Source organism: Mizuhopecten yessoensis, unplaced genomic scaffold, assembly GCF_002113885.1.
Source record: "Mizuhopecten yessoensis strain PY_sf001 unplaced genomic scaffold, ASM211388v2 scaffold6135_1, whole genome shotgun sequence".
NCBI classification, from domain to species: Eukaryota; Metazoa; Mollusca; class Bivalvia; order Pectinida; family Pectinidae; genus Mizuhopecten; species Mizuhopecten yessoensis.
This window is the reverse complement of record NW_018406397.1, coordinates 963,921-981,775: the sequence shown is the minus strand read 5'-3', so window position 1 is coordinate 981,775 and position 17,855 is coordinate 963,921. Positions and strand designations below refer to the sequence as shown.

The following is a 17,855-nucleotide window of genomic DNA, read 5'->3' as shown; positions in this document are numbered from 1 at the left end:
GACGACGGACGAAAACGGATAGCAATAGGTCACTTGAGCTAAAGCTCAGGTGACCTAAAAATGCTATCAAATTTTAAAGTCCTCACATTTCAAACATTGGAGGTTATAACCAGAGATTTTTTATTTATTTTTTGAAACATTTTGCAAAAATTTAAAATGCTGATTAGAAAAATCATCCAAAGATTTACCTGGTGACATAAATCTGCAGCAAGGTTGATGTAGGCCGACGACAACTCTGCCTCTCTGGTTCGGAACACCAACACATCTCTCGTCCTGTAACAGTGGTAAACATATGCTAAACAAAGGGTGAGTTATGTTGAAACATAAACATATAAAATCGTTTTTCTAATAACAATAATGATAAATAATAATAATTTGAGGTTCTTATATATACCGTTTTATCGCAACCTAGTTCATAGGTCGGTTCAAGCGGTTCACAAATTATTATCCGTGGTTATAGGGCCTTTACAACCAGTCAATACCTTTCTCAACTCTCTAGTGAGCACACAGTGCTCACAGCTAGCATTCAACAATTCTAGCACTGCCCAACCACGTACTCATTTACAGCTGAGTAGACTGGAATAAGCGGAGTAGAGTATTTTGCTTTAAGATACAACACAGTGCCATGACGTGACTCGAACCCGCAACCCTGTGGTCAGTAGCCTAGCGTCGAACCACTAGACTATCGTGCCTCCTAAACATTTTCTACGTGTTGTTAAGTAAAGATTGCATAGAGGTCATATAGCACAACCAGTGAAATGTTTGTTTAGGTATGACGTTTCAATAACTAGCATCATACATGAACCTGTATAGAAGACAAAATAATATTTCTATACATCTACTTGTATAATATCTGTATTATATCTCTCCAATATCATATACATGCAGAGCTAAATTTGCAGTCTAGCAGACTGTGCACTTTAGAGTATTCAATGGAGGGGGTGAACTGATGGATTACAGGGGGTAATGGAGGCTGCTGACAATTACATGGCAGCAAAAGCATTGGTTTATGCATAACTTTCATAATTAAAACTTACGGTCCTGAAAACTTTGTACGACCACCCAACTGTTTAAGGTCTCCATGTATAACTTCATACAGTTTTCTTAGATGACTCTGCAAAAAACCAAGTTGAATTAGATCAAAATATTACTTTCATAACATAGTGTAAACCTGTTAGAATACAATAACAGAGAAACCATTCCTCATGTCAATACCAAGCAAACATTAGTTTTATTACAGTCAAGCAAGTACAGAAAACATGAAGAGCGACTATAAGAAATAAGATGTCTTAGAAAGCTTCAGGATGCAAAGGGAAATAAAAGGATTTTCAACACCACAAGAACAGCTTTGACGTTTATATGTTTGGATTGCTATGCAGCCATCATGAGGACAATTTTTACAGATTGGTTAAAGGGAGCCAATCTTACCATCCAGAGGTCCCAGTCAACTGCTGTTGCCTCGGGGGTTCCGCGTTTAGCTCCCCCTGGGTGGTGACACTCCATTTGGAGGTGCAGGAACTCGACCACCTCATTCTGTGGGTCAATTAGATAAGTACAAACAAATAACAAGTGTTAATTGTAACAGAGACTGTTATATTGCCATCCAGGTTATGCCTGTAATCACAGGAAGGAGCACTTCCACCACATCATATTCCAACATATATAGGTGAAGCGAACTGAAACTATAGCTGTAGATGGTCGCCAAATAGAGACCATGGCAGCCATCTTGAAATTGTTCTTTAACCCTTTCACCCCTATGTAACTTAAGTAGACTCTACCATGCATTGGTATGGATGAGTCCATCATGGTTTATAGTGGTGAAAGGGTTTAAGTTTAACTTGTTGTTTAAAGTATGTACAATGTACCACTCACACAAACTATGACAACAAAGTCAGCCTCTAATAAACATTCAATAATAGGAAAACTTGTGAAATATTTGGATTTATGTCCCAATGATAAATGCATGAGTTATTAAAAGTATGTGACAACTTGGAAACAGACTGTTTTATACATTTAATTAATAAATTAAAGTCCTCTGATGAGTCAGTATATGGAAGTATTCTATCAACTATATAAAGTAAGTTTAAAAGTTTATATCTAGATATGATACTTTACCTTGAGAGTGGGTGATGGTCTGTTCTCCCAAATGTACAGCAGGCTTATTAGAGTAGTCTCCCCTAGTTTACAAAGTTGTATGCGGGACCCCTCTGCGATACTTCGTAGAAATGTATTTAAGGCGGAAAGCAGATTCTCAACAACGCTTGTTGTCTTTTCCTGTCTGTGTATAAGTTGTTTAGATATGACATTTACTACACTGATAAAAATTTACAGAAAACTAATTTTTGATCCAGTACCATTTATGTATTAAAATGGCATTGAATGTATTACAAAATATTTCAAATAGCAAAATCATTGAATTTTGTTGTTTGAATGATTAAGATTTTCCTAGCTGAATTTGAAATTGAACTTCTCAGTAAATATCTATTTTTCCTTCTACGCGTCAAAATTCACTCATTAGAGCAAAATGTGACCTTTATTACTATTAATTACCTGACATTTTTGAAATAGTCTGTGAAGAATTTTAGAATGCGTTTAGGTCTTAAGTCACACTGGGTTGTAGCACCAGAAATCAACACTCGAATCAGTCGTGACAGCAACGTCTTGTCCACCCGACAGTCGGTGTCCGTGAACATCATACAGTACAACGCTATCAGCTCTGAAAGAAAACAGCAGTCCTGTGAAATCAATAATTTTTACGGGTTCAAAACTATAATAAGGTAGGTCTTCTATTTGTAATGATACACAAGGGGAATCCTTGGGCATGAGTTTTGAGAACAGTGTACGTAATGTCACTGTGTATACAGCAAGAGCACATTGTCATAATTTCATTTCCCACTACCTCACTTTGGGTGGTGCGAAACAAAAGCCATTTTCTCTTAAAATTTGCTCTCCAGTACACCCAGGACATCTGGCTGGGAAAATCCTATCTATTAAAGGAACTTTTTGCATTTTAGAAATGCTCTTTAGAAATGCTCTAAGTTTGCAGAAAACATGTATAATTTCTTATCATGCCCAGGAAGTAAATATCAGCATTTTATAAAGAAGGCCTGATACTCTCAACAATCTGTGACATTTAAAGAAACAAGAATCATTCTACACCCACACACTTACCATGCCACATCTCCAGAGAGATTTCTGTCCAGTATTTACGGACAGTCAGTATGTTTTTCAGTAAGATGTTACTATAGTCCAGTCCATAGGCGTTACACATATACTCATCCTTCAGAACATCGGTCAGGTGTTTCAGGACGTTGGAACACTTAAGTCGTGGGCCTCCTGTAACAGAAAATACAATATGACTGTCCATACTCCGCGAAAAACATAGAAAGGTGGTCTGGTGGTGCAGGGGAAAGGTATGGGTCACCGTCCCGACCACACGGGTTTTCTCAGGGCACTGTGTTTTCCTCCCATATTAAGACCCCTGACATGCTAAAATCTGGGCCAACAAGAGTGATTCAAATAAGTTGAAACAACTTGTTTCATAATTGTTATAAAATAAATAAAACGCATATAAGATACAGGGAGATTCTTTGATAACCAAGGATACGACTGTACTGCTTAATATAAATCCTGGCATAATTATCTTAAAATTACATGACATATCTCATTCTTTTTTCATAGGTTTTAATTCCTTTTTTCTTATTTGTCACATGCCTCGTAATAAACCAACCCAAATCTATTGCAACTGACTGTTCAGTAGAAATTCCAACAAATGTTACTTTATTCTCCAGTAATAAGCCCAGGCCTAGTTTGAGTTTGATTATGGGTTGGGTTTAATGCAGGATAAGTGTGATACAAATGGCGGCCTGAATGTAGCTAGAGTCAGCTTGTTTAACACTGAAACTAACAATTTCCTTAAACAAGGTACAATACACAGTCTAAACATTTGATTACAATGCAATTGATACAAGCATATTATTGTTGGGCAAGTTATTTCAGACATACGTTTGTCAGCAAAACGGATCACAGACTTGAAGACGCCACTGATTTCTTGTTTCCTTTTCTCCCTGTTGGCGAGCGTGGTAGCTGTTTGAGCTTCCTTGGCCTTTTGAAGCACGGAAGTCTCCACATTTACGTAGCCGATAGCACCCTGTAAAGACAATATATGTGTAAACCTTCTGTGAACACAGCATTCATTAAGCCAATATTTAGCATCCTACAGAAATAATTAACACAACCATATACATCTTAGTTACCACATCAAAATCAGGGAATTCGTGTGATAAAATTAAAGCATACATGTATGAGTATTTGAATTTAATTTCTCATCGTCAAAAAACATTTCACTTTTCTTTTATCAATTAAGTCCCATGTGGCCCTGTATGACTTAATGTGTTAATGGGTATTTTAGACTCCTGTGTACTTAGCCCTGTATGTTCTTATTGATGTTTATTGCCAGTAGTTTCAAATAACAGTTTTCTCCAGTCAACGATTATACATGTTATCATAAATGTAGCATTATGTAAACTATTTCCTTAGACAAATGTAATTATATATAAGGTCATTTAACAGGGTTTCAGTAATTCAACTTCAATTAAACATTCAGAATTAGAGACTATGCTGTGGTTATATTAATTGGAGGCTGTACGAACAGATAAAACATTTCAACAATTACCCGTAAGACGTCATCCCATGTAATCTGTCTGTCCCTCCGGCTTGCCTTACTGTCGGAGGTTTTGTCTAAGGCCTCTAGCACAGAGTTCTTTTTCAGCAGCAGGAGCAACTTCTCCACACTTTTCTGAATAAAAGGAAACCAAAATATATAATACTTCATTATATATATGACATGCGTAACCAGAATTAGGTATTTTCAGTTAAAATATTATTAAAGTTGGGCAAGTACGTTTGTCAGCAAAACGTTCATTTAAAATTTATTTAACTTTTAATTTTCTAATACCCATTGGTCATTTTTGACAGAATAATATTATTTAACTTTTTCACTGACAGTCTCACTCACAGTACATGTGCAGATAACATATGTGATGGACTCCTTTAATTAAAGCCAATGAATTTCTCAAACTAAATTTTATCAGAAATACAAAGTCACAGCCAGGAAAAACTTCTGATAAGGATAAATGTAATGGTATAATGATATTGTGGAAATAAATATGTGATGCTAATAAAAAATTCACATCACTCCTAAATGATCAAGGACATGTGATCATATCAGAATAATCACCCTGGTAAAATACTAGCCACTTCCTGCATGCCATCTCAGCTAGGATGAAATTTCTCTTGGCTCATTTGGTAGAATGTAAGACTAATAAACCAGAGGTCCCAATTTGACTCGATCCAGCTCTCATGTGGCATTTGAAAAGTAATTACCACTATTATATTACCCTTGTTACAGAAATATATGTAGTTTTCTAACTCATAATTATATATAATTTGCCTGGGGGATATATTCACAAAGATTTTGAGAACCCACATTACTAATAATAGCTAGGACTCATCAAAATTAAAAGAAAAAAATGTTCAGGACTCGCCTACATAAACAAGTGCTTCAGATCTAGGAATCACTGCTTCTTGTGGTTTGAGTATAAACTGATGCATATATACCTAAATCACCTTTTATCTTTGGTTATCACATGCACCCTATTGTATCTTGTATAGCCAAATTACATTTACATGGGTGTGAAGGAAATGAGGATGTGAGGGAGATTTATTTTCCATTTTCTATTAAATTACCTTGAGTTCTAGTACATTTTACTACATGTATATGCAAATCAAGAAATTATACAAGAATCAACCAATATGAAATCAAACTGCGTAAACACCAGTGAACCAAACCTTTCTGTCTGATGCTTTATCTGCTACTAGTTGATGGCAGTAGGATGCTATGTCTGAAAGGTATTCCATGTTGTGTACTCCAATATAATCTTTAGGGATACATTTTACTTTGAAAGCACCTGAAAATAAAAGAATTCTCAATCACATATAATCTAATACGTCCATCCCATTCCCAATCAAAAACCTCAAAATCATCTTGTATGCTATACATACAACGATTGTCATGTGTCCAATACAATAGCTATCGATTCTTAACGCAACGGGGCGTCATTAACAAATTGAGTACATATTTTTACTTTATCAAGTAGAGAAATCCTTGTTTTACATGAACAAACTTTCTAGCTTTGATCCAGAAATATTTACCTTGAATTAGTTATGCATCATTCCACATTATGCATTCACGCGTCACAACACTCTGCTTGTAAACGGCTAAATCGTCCCTGTCCATTTCGTTGTTTTTACTTTCGTTTTTGGTTTTACCTTGAAAACTCTGAGACACAGGCGTACAAATTTGCGTTTATAATTCACTTAGATACAATTAGCAAAAAGTCTAACTGGTAAAACCGAAATGGGTACATTTTTTTCAAACCAATCATCTGATAGCCTTTCGCTGCAAAAAAAATCAAGTAGGGAAAACAAATTCACGTGTATTTAAAATATGGCGGAGAATACCCGCAAAAACGAAAGTAAAAAGTAAGCGATGTATAATAGTATTTGTGTATAAACTTTACTCGTATTCATTATAATTTCACACAAAAAATAAAATATCAATATATATCAATAAATTTATTGCTATTTATTAAATATATTTGTCCTATATGGACTATGTATGTTTCAATTCATAATATTTTAAACATTATTTTATCGACTATTTACGGTTATATTTTACCGGTAACGGTATCTGCGCAGGCGTCAATCTCTGTAGCAACCTAGTGCTGTCTGTTGTTTGGATCGTGTCTGTCAGAAAATAACAAATTTACCGGTAATAATGACAAATTACAGGGTAAGAACAACTATGTATTTTTTGTTGTAACATATTTCTTTGAAACGTATTTATATATCAACCGTGTTCATATGAATTGAACTGTCTGCAAGTTCAAATGTGTTCTGATATGACGCTGTGAAATGTTTGTGCATGCATGTGCGCGCTCAGATTCTTTTCTAATTTGGCGACTCGAAGTTTCACTTTTTTATCATTCTCAGTAAATGTTAACGTTACTCTTAAGCTCTTTAAATGTTTTTGTCTATGTGATTATCATTTTTCAATCCAACGGTGTGAGTTGAAAAAAAGTCGTTGATACGTAAACGTTTGATAATAATGACGTGTGGAAAACATTACCAACACATGAATAACATCTGAAATATTGTTGAAACTGTCATGTGGTCACATTAATTTGGGAGTATTTAATAGATCTGCTTTCCTGGCATGATGATGTGAAATATTATACTTAAACACATATATGGAAATTAAACATTTAACATACATTTTATTACTGATCGACCCTGGTAACATTCAATAGACAATAATGTGATATTGTATGTCAGTGATGTATAATTCAACAAGTGGGATGCCAGTAGAACTAATAATAAAGAAATGTTCCATTAAATTTGAAAATATGTATAGGTAAGATATAATGTGAAATTAAAAAAAAAATGCCTGCAGCTTCAGGGTTAGACACTAAATATTTTTGCTTGGTAGTCCACAGGACTAGTTGAATAGACTATTTACTAGTCCTTCATCAATGTAACTATAGTCCCAGATTTTCTGATAAGGAAACATTGCGATCAAAAGTAGGGTACCAACTCCGGGACTTAAAATTACTACTGCCATAAAAATATGGTGAAGTATAAGGAAAATTTTGACAGTTATCATACAATTATCTTAATCAGTTTTCTAAATTTTAAAAAGGAATATTCTTATTTTATAACCATGTTTTTTTTACAAGTCCAAAGGACCAGTTAGGTTAGGTGATTTACTAGTCCTTGCTGAAATCTACTAGTCGAGGACTAGCGGCCTAGTGTTAGTGTCGACCCCTGAGCTTCATGGCCCCTGTAGTTATATCATTTAATATTAGACCTCTAAATACGAAATTGTACCCTACCCTGGTATATGACAGCTATTTTGGGAAAGGGCACTTGAGCAGAAATTGGGAAAATATCACTGCATTTGCCAAATTTGGAATTTCATCAGTTTCCCCCACATGTACAGGTTTGGGAAATTATCATAATTTAAAAAAATATATAAATATTCAATGCAATTTGCAAAAAGTTTCCTCTGGCTTAGAGTTAAATGTAAAGCAATAAATAAACATTTGAATTTTCATTTTTCAGTGTTTAGTTCATTCAATTTCACTAATTTTAGATATTTTTGTATTTTGAATGCTCCTTGTACATATAACACAGTGGAAACTTGTATAAACATGCTTTTAAATCCAATTGGGAAAATAAAGACTGAAATTTGGGAAAATACAGGGTCATTTTATTAATAGGCAATGGGTCCCTGTGCCAGACTCAATACACACCTGGCAAAAACCCTGACTCTAGAAAGTTATTTTACTGAAAGAAATTAGAAACAGGCCACTGGTTCTAAAAAAGGCTGTAAAGGCTTTTTCAATATTTTTATTGAAGAATAATAAATAATTGCATTTCAACTGTTTAGTAAAGTTTAAAACAAAATTATAGAAGTTGGACAACAGACTACTCTATGATAACACATTTCTAATTTGTCACATTGACAATAGTATAATGGATGCTGGTGGATTTGTTAAATTGAAATATTTACGGGTCAAACTTTGCAGAATGGTTTAAATAACAATAGTTCACTGCAGGTTTCTGGTATTCTTCCAATCAATGTATTTTTTGAATGAGAGTTAACAAGCAGACATCTAATAATAGGTGTCCTACCTGGCAAAACATGTGTCTAATAAGGAAGTTCCCTAACTAAGTCATGTGGATCGCAAAGTTAACATTAGATTAAAGGCTTAATATATTACTGACAGCATATTTATTGTTTTGGCCTTGTAAATAAACTTCATTGAAAAGTTCTTTCTTGATGAATAAGTCATGATCAGGAAGTCATTATTTCATGCAGAGTAAATATGAACATTTTGCTTACTAATTTAGTAGTTTATGGTAAGTTTACAATGAACTCCAATTTTACCAACATCAAGGAGGACTCGGTCAGTGGGTCAGATACATGAGAGTAATCAGTATGTCGGTTTGAAAATTAAACATATCCATTAATATATAACAGGATGTTGTTAGGTCAGATGCTAGGAAGATGTAGATAAATAATTAAGACATCATGACTCATTTTCAAGATGATAAATAATTTTATGATATTAAAATAGCAAAATGCATATTGGAAATTAACAAACTGCATGCTTAATTGTAAAACCTCTTTACTAGCTATTTACATACAGGGGCCAATAAATGGTCACTTTCCTAGTGGAAAAGAAGTTCTTTATTTTCCAATTTAAAAAAAGAAGAAAAATAAAGTTCAAGTAATGATATTTTTCAAGTCATCCGATGTTCTGGAAATCAGGTATCATGATATATACTTTAGTGTTTAACGGGTATATTGAATACAACAAAAGTGTCAAATTTTCATTCTCAAGAAAAAGCATCTTTTTGTTTTCCAAGTTAAAATCATGTCAGCAATTTTTCCCAATTTTAAGCCTAGCTGTGTCTTTTTTTCTAAAGTAGCTAGAAAAATTTGTGCACTGTTTATCTATTTCTTCATTATAAATATATAGACATCTCCAGTGCATGTTTAGATTTACAAAAAATGGGCTTGGTTATCATACAAATGTAATAGTAATACAAAATGTATACCATTTTACAGTGTTAATTGAGAAAATAAACATAGTTTGGAAGGTATTTAACACTTTTAGATATCATTCAAAACAATTATGGGTTTTGTAAAATTGCCAATATACCATAACAGTTACTACATTCTGGTAAAAGACAGTTTCTTTCATAGTCATTTATAGATATGTATCTCAAACTTTTCATTGATTTTATAATTTTTATATGAAAAAAACTGTGTACATTGCATGTTTTACAAATTTAATCTTGGTGACAAATGTACTTCAGAACTTGAAATATGAATTACCAGTACATGCCATTTCATTTTATTTAAATTCCTTTTTAATGCTTACAGTAAATGTCACTTCTGTGAGTTACTACAGAAGAGACTTACTTTTGACTGATCTCTGCATCCCTTACGCACTTTACATAGACATTCAATGTCAAATGCACATAAATTCCTTAGTCGCTGACAAGGGAATCTAGAGTTGTATGACGATTGTTCGTTTCCAAGCCTACAGTGACGCAGATCCAGTCTAGCTATTGATTTTGAGAGTATACAGTGTGATGAGGAAGAAACAAATATTAAGGAACAACTTCATGTGTAATTTAAATATATACCGGTACAACGGTTACCTTTCAATTGCAGAACAAATATTTCAATATTGTACACTCTTTGCTATTGCATTGCATTTTTAGAATTTTATATGTAAATTGGTCATTGTGATGTAAAAAAGAACATTTCATTGTGGTCACAAAGTCAAAACAAGACCAAAACTGGTAAATGTTTTGGATAGATTTTTTCCGTGAATAAACAGAAATGTCATTGATATGCTTTAGTGAGGCACTATTATAAAATTTTCAGGTCAGCAGAATGATTAGTGACACAAGATAATAACATTAACCGAAAAATGAAGCATTTGTTGAAGAAGATAATAAAATAGTACATTTCACCAGTACAGTATGAAATGAGTATAAACCTACCACAGGAGAGTATATATATATGAACCTAATAGTAAATGTAAATGGTACATATATAGTACGTCATCTAAAAGGGAATGTAGCCCCCAGCACTATGAACCAAGAATCTTGGTGCAAAATATGAACTGCAATGGAATGTCAAAACAATTTAAAAAACATATTCCCTGCAGCTAGAATTTATAAATGTGCCAGAAATGTGATTAAATAAGCTTGAAAATGGCACTGAATAAGGCAATTCTAATTTCCCAATGTAATCTGCTTTGGTTGTGACAACACTGCTAGCTGGTAGCGGTTGATGTTAATGAAACACGACAACTATACACTGCAGTGGTATAGCCCCAGGGCCAGATCTGACATTCTGTGTATCGCGGAGAATCAGTCAATTAGCTGTATGAAGCATTGATTATATAATACAAGACTTGTTATACATTAAATTACATCTAGGTGAACGTATCAGTAAGACGTTGACACTCGACAAAGAGATGTTTGTGTAGTTCTGATGCTTCAGTGCGTGTGGTGGGATTTTAGTTAAATCTGTGAAATCGAAAATGCCTTCCCAGGTAGGGCGGATGACGAAATTGAATAATTTGCATTCTAATGAATGGTTGGTTTGAAAATGTCCGTCGGAGAATTTTGTTATGGTTCATAGAAACAAAATTGTACAAAAATGTTTGCTACAAAATTAATGATTTGATGATATTGCACTGAGTAATGAAAAGATGCACATCGATCAAAGACAAGTGATTCATGCTGCAAGTGGTGTAAAAATGATGGATGGTATATTTCACATTAAATGGTGATACTCTTATATTTCAAGTTTGTCAGCTGGACACCTGCGATGTCTTACTTCCAATTACATAGAGCAATACATACATAATGTACTAGTAATATCGGTCATTTATGGATTTTTTGTCTGTGGTCTTTTCCAGGCAGCTGATTCTAAGCGGGAGGAGTTTAGGAAATATCTAGAAAAAGCAGGTGTTTTAGATGCTTTAACGAAAGGTAAGATTAATTGATTTTACATACATATATGTGTGTATTCGTTGGATTGGCAGGTGTTACAGATCAGTCTACAGATACCTTAGATATATATGTACATGTCTGGACAGCCATGTCGTAATTTCCTTTAAAAATCTCGGGTTTTCTATTGTAGGCTCTGTAACTTTTGTAGGTAATTTTGATAAACCTTTGTGTAAAATATAGTGGTACATACATCTTATTAAGTACCTTTTGTGTATACTTGCAACACAACATTACATTCACCTGGCCTTATAGGATCTTGGATCCAGGGAAACAAATAAGAAAATATTAACTGTAATGGTATTTTAAAGTTAAAAGGTATATCAGTAATTTGAAAATCTGTGACTCATTATAGATCTATATTAAATATTATGTTTTTTAGCTGGACACCCGGATGTCTTACTTACAATTATGTAAAATAGTCATAATGTTAACCCTTTCACCCCTATGTAACTTTAGTAGACTCTACCATGTATTGATATAGATGAATCCATTATGGTCTACAGTGGTGAAAGGGTTAAAGGGAATTTTTAGTTTATGCTTCATCCTGAAATAATGTGTACATGTATATACAATCTGAATGTGATCAATTAAAAAAAAAAAAGCTATGTTCTGTGTGGAATGTAAGCTTAAAACTGGCTATGTGAACGGTTCATACATATTCTTGAAATTAGAACAAGGCTTTGAAGTATGTAGTTATCTGATTGATAGTGGCAAACTGAAGTTCGATTTTTAATACCTTCCATTTTTTCTGTCTGTAAATCATGACTGGCTTGAGTTTCTCATATACAACACCTGCACTTGTATGTATTGTTTAAATATGGGGACAGGAAGTTTTTGGTAAGATTGATACGGAAAAGTTCCCTACAAGGTGAAGTTGTGCATGAGTCATGTTTTAAACAACATCGTTTGGGATGATTTATATACAGCTCTGACGTGTTATTACCGTATAGAAGTCGGATTCTTATCTTTTTTTTTTTTTTAACCCGATTCATTTATCACAGCTTTTACTTATTTTCGTATAAATATAAATTTCTATGAAGGAAGTGTCCAGATGATATGAAGTGTCTTGAAGTTCTGCTTTAATTTATTCTTACAAAATACACTTCTGTGTAAATTCAGTTGAATGACTTATATGCAGTTATTTTTTTTATAATTTCTTATTTTTTAAAACTATATGGTAGATGTATTGTGTTGAAGTTGAATAGAGCAGGAAAATTGCTTTAAATATAAAATGAATACTCAGTATGTATAGCACAAGACGGCAATGCAGTTTTGTCTTGTTGTTTTTGTTTATTTAATAACATGTGTGTAAATGTTTTTTGATGTGTTATTTACAATGTTCCTGTTTCCTTTTCAGTATTAGTAGGCCTGTATGAAGAACCAGAGAAGCCAAACAATGCTCTAGAGTATCCTTTGGTTATATATAAACCTATACTTGTACACACAACGTTACGTACAATAATCCATGTCCGTCATTGTCCACTTTCGACAAATTGATTCCTGCAGATTTATTTCTTTTCCCCTGTTGAAGTATAGTAATAAAATGGTGTTTTTTTGTAAGTGACATTTACTCGTTTAGTTCCCAGGATCGGCCACAAGGATCGTTCACAAGGATCGGCCACAGAATATGTCTGTATGTCAGGGGTAAGGTGTAACTCATCCGTTATCTAGTGCTGTATGTCAAGGTGTTAATCTATGTTAATGCAGGCTATTTCTGTGTAAGACATTGAGTACATTATATTAAAACAAGTGCCAGAGGCTCTTTTCTTGCATCAGTCATTTTAACTTATCTTACTGAACACTTTTCTCTCAAAACCTCTGTGTTAAATCCTTAAAACCTGTTAACCTACTTAAATTGAAAGCTTGAAAATGATGTAAAACTTTTTCTAAATTTTAAAATCATGTTTCGCCCAGAGTCTTTTTTTCAAAATTCCAAAAGAAAAGTGTACTGAATGGTACACTTGTGAGATAATAACTGTGTTATGAAAATACACAAATAGTTTCAAATTCAAGTAATGGTCAATTGAAAAACTTTCAAATTATCAATATCTATTTAATTGATTAAACTATAACCTCAAAGCATAATGAGAAATTGTCTCGCAAAATGTTATTTCAAGAATGCTGCTAAGTTGGTTTAACTATTCAAGATGTGACTTCCTGACAATATTTATTATACTGATCATGACTTAATTTCACAAAATCACTTGCTTTTTTATATACAGTGCATAGGGATGAAATCAGAAATGTCATATATATGAAGTTTAACCCCCCCATTTAGGCAAACTTCAGAGGTCTTCCATATGAAACATCACAAGATAATTCCATGAATTGATGGAGTGGTCGATTGTAATTGTCAATATAAATCCTTTAGATGTCTTACCTAATAGTGCATTTTGTGTCATTTTGTATGTGAATGTTAAGAAAATTGAACTATTGTATGAATGAGTATAATTAACTATATATGTAAGTATTGGTTTTGTATTGTATATGTATATATACATATCTGTATAGCATAGATGGCAAAATGTCCTTAACTGGGTGCCAGCTTCCTGAAACAGCACCTAGGTGCCTCTGGACCCGAGACAGCTGATGTAGAGGCTCTGAAACAGGAAGTGACAGAGTTGCGGCAAAAAGTGGAACAGTTGTCGGAGGATAATACAGATCTGAAGGCCAAGGTTGGCAACGTACTGTGAACTTTTGCTAACACTACTAACTGTTGTCCCATGGGTAATCGTTGTTGTCAGCTGTTGTCCCATGGGTAATCGTTGTTGTCAGTTGACTTCTGGGTGTTAAGATTCTTTTATTTGTAAGGATGGTTCGTTTCAGTTAAAGTAAAACAATCCATCATATCTGTCTTTATCTTTGTTGGTGTTATATTTATCTGTCTTTTCATCTTTTTGTTGTAGTTTCTATCCATAATTACCTCATTTACTTCCTTACTTTCAGGCATTTCATTCATAGAGGTTTTGTCTTGTTTGTCCGCTGCTCACACCTTTATGTGAGCAAGTTGTAGTGATTTTCATTGTACCTATATATTTAACAGTGCATGTGGCAACATTTTTATCAAAATTCACATGACAGTGAAATCATCCCCAAAGATTTATTCTTTAGAAATGTGCATAGAAAAATTATATTAATATAACATACAAAAATGTTGTGAATGATCACTTAACCTGAAGGTTACCGTACATTTCCTATGGATTTTGAAGTTTCATGTCATTCCATTATAGAACAGATATTAATAACAGATTACAGGTCTGAATCATTACAGTGACTGAAAGGATATTAAATATTTTGATAGAAAAGGTAACTATACTTTAAGTACTACTAGAGTAAATAGTAATAGAGAGTTTACAAACTTCTGGATGAGTGAAGCCCCTATAGCTATGATCACTTTAACTCAGATAAGCTGCTTCCCGTCCCTTCTTTTCCTATTATGTTACAAATGTTATTAACATTTACGGACAACAATCGTATGATAAAGGCATCTGGAGTGTGTATCTGTGACATTTATGACAAAATATACCTTGTGTTTCTTGTTGATGGTTATTTATTTGTTTGAATTTGACAGTTGCTGTTTTAAGGGATGTGAAGGTTGACGATGAATTACTACACACATACAAAACATTGCTGATATTAATAGAAAACGTACTTTACATACTCTTTCCAGGGGTCAGAACTTGGTCAGTGTTTAGGTCAAAAATACCTAATTTCCAAATTTTAGATTACAGTTGTATATATGCTGTACAGTATCATTTTATCTTAATTCACTATTTAAACAATATTTCAAATAGAATATATGATTAATGATTTTAGATAGAAAACAGTGTTCAATCTGGTTTATTTTAGCTCAGTTGTGTCTTAAACCCGTCTTCATAGACACTATTAGATACACCTATCAATCTACATAAGCTTTAATGCTTCCCTTAGTTACACAACTTCACATTCTGATACCTCCATCTTTATCCGAGGATCTAACAAGTTCACTCTGGCTTTATTTAAGGATTGAAATATATATATATATATATAATCTTGATATTTATGAAACCTAGTTGCTTCCAGACATATGAAACCTAGTTGCTTCCAGACATATGAAACCTAGTTGCTTCCAGACATATGAAACCTATAGTTGCTTCCAGACATATGAAACCTAGTTGCTTCCAGACATATGAAACCTAGTTGCTTCCAGACATATGAAATCCAGTTGCTTCCAGACATATGAAACCCAGTTGCTTCCAGACATATGTAACCCAGTTGCTTCCAGACATATTCTATGATGCACATTAGTTAGCATGTCAGCTTGAGAATATGTATTTAAAGAAATGGAGTTTCATCAATGTTTAGAATACTAGTAAGCAGTTTTATATGATCTTTATCTTTACGTTTACAAACAAAGAAACGGTAAGTCATCTTTCTTTGTGGTTTCTTTTAATTCATGATATTCCTTTAAACTGTTTTACTGGATATGGTGCATCGACTATTTTTTTCTGGAACAAGGTAGTATTTTCTTTGGTTAATACATCTGTCAGGTCAAACCATTTGGAAATTTTTGTCAAAAGTTTGGATAGATGTTCCAACACGATTAGTCCCTGATTATGCATACAGTATGACAAAGACCCATACAGTTTAGGACCGAAAACGTTTTACATTTGCTGTTTTTATTTATAACAACATTTTGAGCTGGAAGTTCTATTTAGAGGTTGTACAATGGAAGTGTTTAGGTGATGTTTATGAGAAAGAGGTTGGAGACAGGTATTTTATGATATAGTTTCAAGGAATGCAAAACAAAAATAACAAAATAATTTATTTTTATTTTTCAGTTACAACAATATGAACCTCCGTCAGATGAACAGGCCCTGGATAGTTAGACACTCCCCAAACGCCGCCCATCCATCTCCTGTCATGTCTTCACTTCATCGTACATTAGGACAAGTGCTGTATAGGACGTCACAGTACCTCACCGAGTAGGACAAGTGTGTCTGTGACAGTATTCAACTTACAGAACATGCGGCAATGTGTTTTGTCAGATCAGCTGGCAAGAAAATAGTTTTATTGATGGACTCCTGTTTCACAAGGAAGACATGGAAAAGAATAGCTCAATATGGATATGGTTTTATCATGTATGACTGATTTTGTTTTCAGATCTCCATTGTCAAACAGGGTTTTGTCAAGTGTAAATTGCATACTTGTAAAACTATTGATACAAAACGTCTTTCCCTGGTCTCAGTAAATTTGGATCTACGTGAACCAGTATCTTTTTTGTCAAATTTACTTCAGACACAAAACATGATTCTCACTGTTGCTTTGAAAATCTACCTTTCAAAACACATATCTAATCAAGACACCTATATATATACATGACAGTTCTTTGAAGAAAGTTATGACGTTTTTGACTTTATTTCTTAATATTGATGCTGAAAATTTGTGATAGCATTACTACCATCTGGTATCAAATCTCATGCCCGTCAGCTTATCAAATCTTTGAAGAAAAAAACAACATTTTGGCAATGGACTATTAATGTCAAGTTATTTTTTAGCATCAGTTGACAGGTATAAAGTTTCTGGTCACAATATAAATATGTCCCTGGTATACAAAGAGTTACCCACCAGCTTTAAAAGGAATGTAGTCCTGTGTAATATTGTACTGTTCCCAGTTATCTCCCTTGTCAGTCGTTTTGGAAGGCTAACGGACAGTCTGATCTCACAGAAGTCTACAACACAAACACACATTCCAGTAATTGGCAGGTCTACATTGAAGTTACCCCAATTTGTTATTTTCATTTTCATTTGTCAAAGATAGAAAAAATAGAGAAAAAGAGTTTTTTAATCTTGTTTATTATGTAGATCATTTTATGTACGATTAAAATGTGATTGTAATTTAATTTTTTGTCTTCTTAGGAAGTTTTATTTCCAATAAATACCATAATTACTGTATATGGTCTTTTTGGTTATTTTTGTTAAATCTTCAAACATTAAAAATCATTTTGTATTGACTTCAGTAATGGATACTGAAGTCAAGATGCAGTGTATGTTGGACATCAAATTTAGCAGAAAATGCTGACAGCATATATGAAGGGGATTTAATTTGTTCTTTATTCTTCTTCAAAACTTCACCTAAATATGTTTGTATTTCCATCACAGTGATATTGAGTGTCACAACTATATGTTACTACATATACTGCCAAATCTCTCCG

The 17,855-nt window shown here is 33.5% G+C and overlaps 2 protein-coding genes across 5 annotated transcripts in view; one reads left to right on the top strand and one right to left on the bottom strand.

Moving 5' to 3' along the window:
• LOC110451548 (serine-protein kinase ATM-like) overlaps positions 1 to 6,511 on the bottom strand; it is a 54,913-nt gene extending 48,402 nt beyond the window's left edge. Inside the window, exons 1-10 of one of the 2 annotated variants that reach the window (XM_021499633.1) lie at positions 6,214 to 6,511; positions 5,851 to 5,969; positions 4,676 to 4,798; positions 4,006 to 4,150; positions 3,172 to 3,336; positions 2,551 to 2,716; positions 2,116 to 2,278; positions 1,429 to 1,533; positions 1,038 to 1,114; positions 189 to 273 (exon numbers count right to left, since the gene is read on the bottom strand). In XM_021499633.1, coding sequence (XP_021355308.1) covers positions 189 to 273; positions 1,038 to 1,114; positions 1,429 to 1,533; positions 2,116 to 2,278; positions 2,551 to 2,716; positions 3,172 to 3,336; positions 4,006 to 4,150; positions 4,676 to 4,798; positions 5,851 to 5,919 — 1,098 coding nt within the window. In that variant the 5' untranslated portion in view covers positions 5,920 to 5,969; positions 6,214 to 6,511. Of the gene's footprint in view, positions 1 to 188; positions 274 to 1,037; positions 1,115 to 1,428; positions 1,534 to 2,115; positions 2,279 to 2,550; positions 2,717 to 3,171; positions 3,337 to 4,005; positions 4,151 to 4,675; positions 4,799 to 4,903; positions 4,914 to 5,850; positions 5,970 to 6,213 lie in introns of those variants that run through there. The other variant, XM_021499634.1, reaches the window with a different exon arrangement.
• A 241-nt stretch (positions 6,512 to 6,752) lies between these two features.
• On the top strand, positions 6,753 to 17,595 carry LOC110451546 (C-Myc-binding protein-like). 3 transcript variants are annotated; one of them, XM_021499631.1, is made up of 5 exons: positions 6,753 to 6,853; positions 11,568 to 11,640; positions 13,019 to 13,067; positions 14,207 to 14,336; positions 16,482 to 17,595. In XM_021499631.1, exons 1-5 carry the CDS (start codon positions 6,839 to 6,841, stop codon positions 16,527 to 16,529), a joined length of 315 nt encoding a protein of 104 aa, XP_021355306.1. In that variant the 5' UTR covers positions 6,753 to 6,838; the 3' UTR covers positions 16,530 to 17,595. The 3 variants fall into 3 exon arrangements, with proteins under 3 accessions (XP_021355306.1, XP_021355304.1, XP_021355305.1); XM_021499629.1 differs by having other exon boundaries at positions 14,207 to 14,345; XM_021499630.1 differs by lacking the exon at positions 6,753 to 6,853 and adding an exon at positions 10,990 to 11,198 and having other exon boundaries at positions 14,207 to 14,345.
• The last annotated feature ends 260 nt before the right edge of the window (positions 17,596 to 17,855 follow it).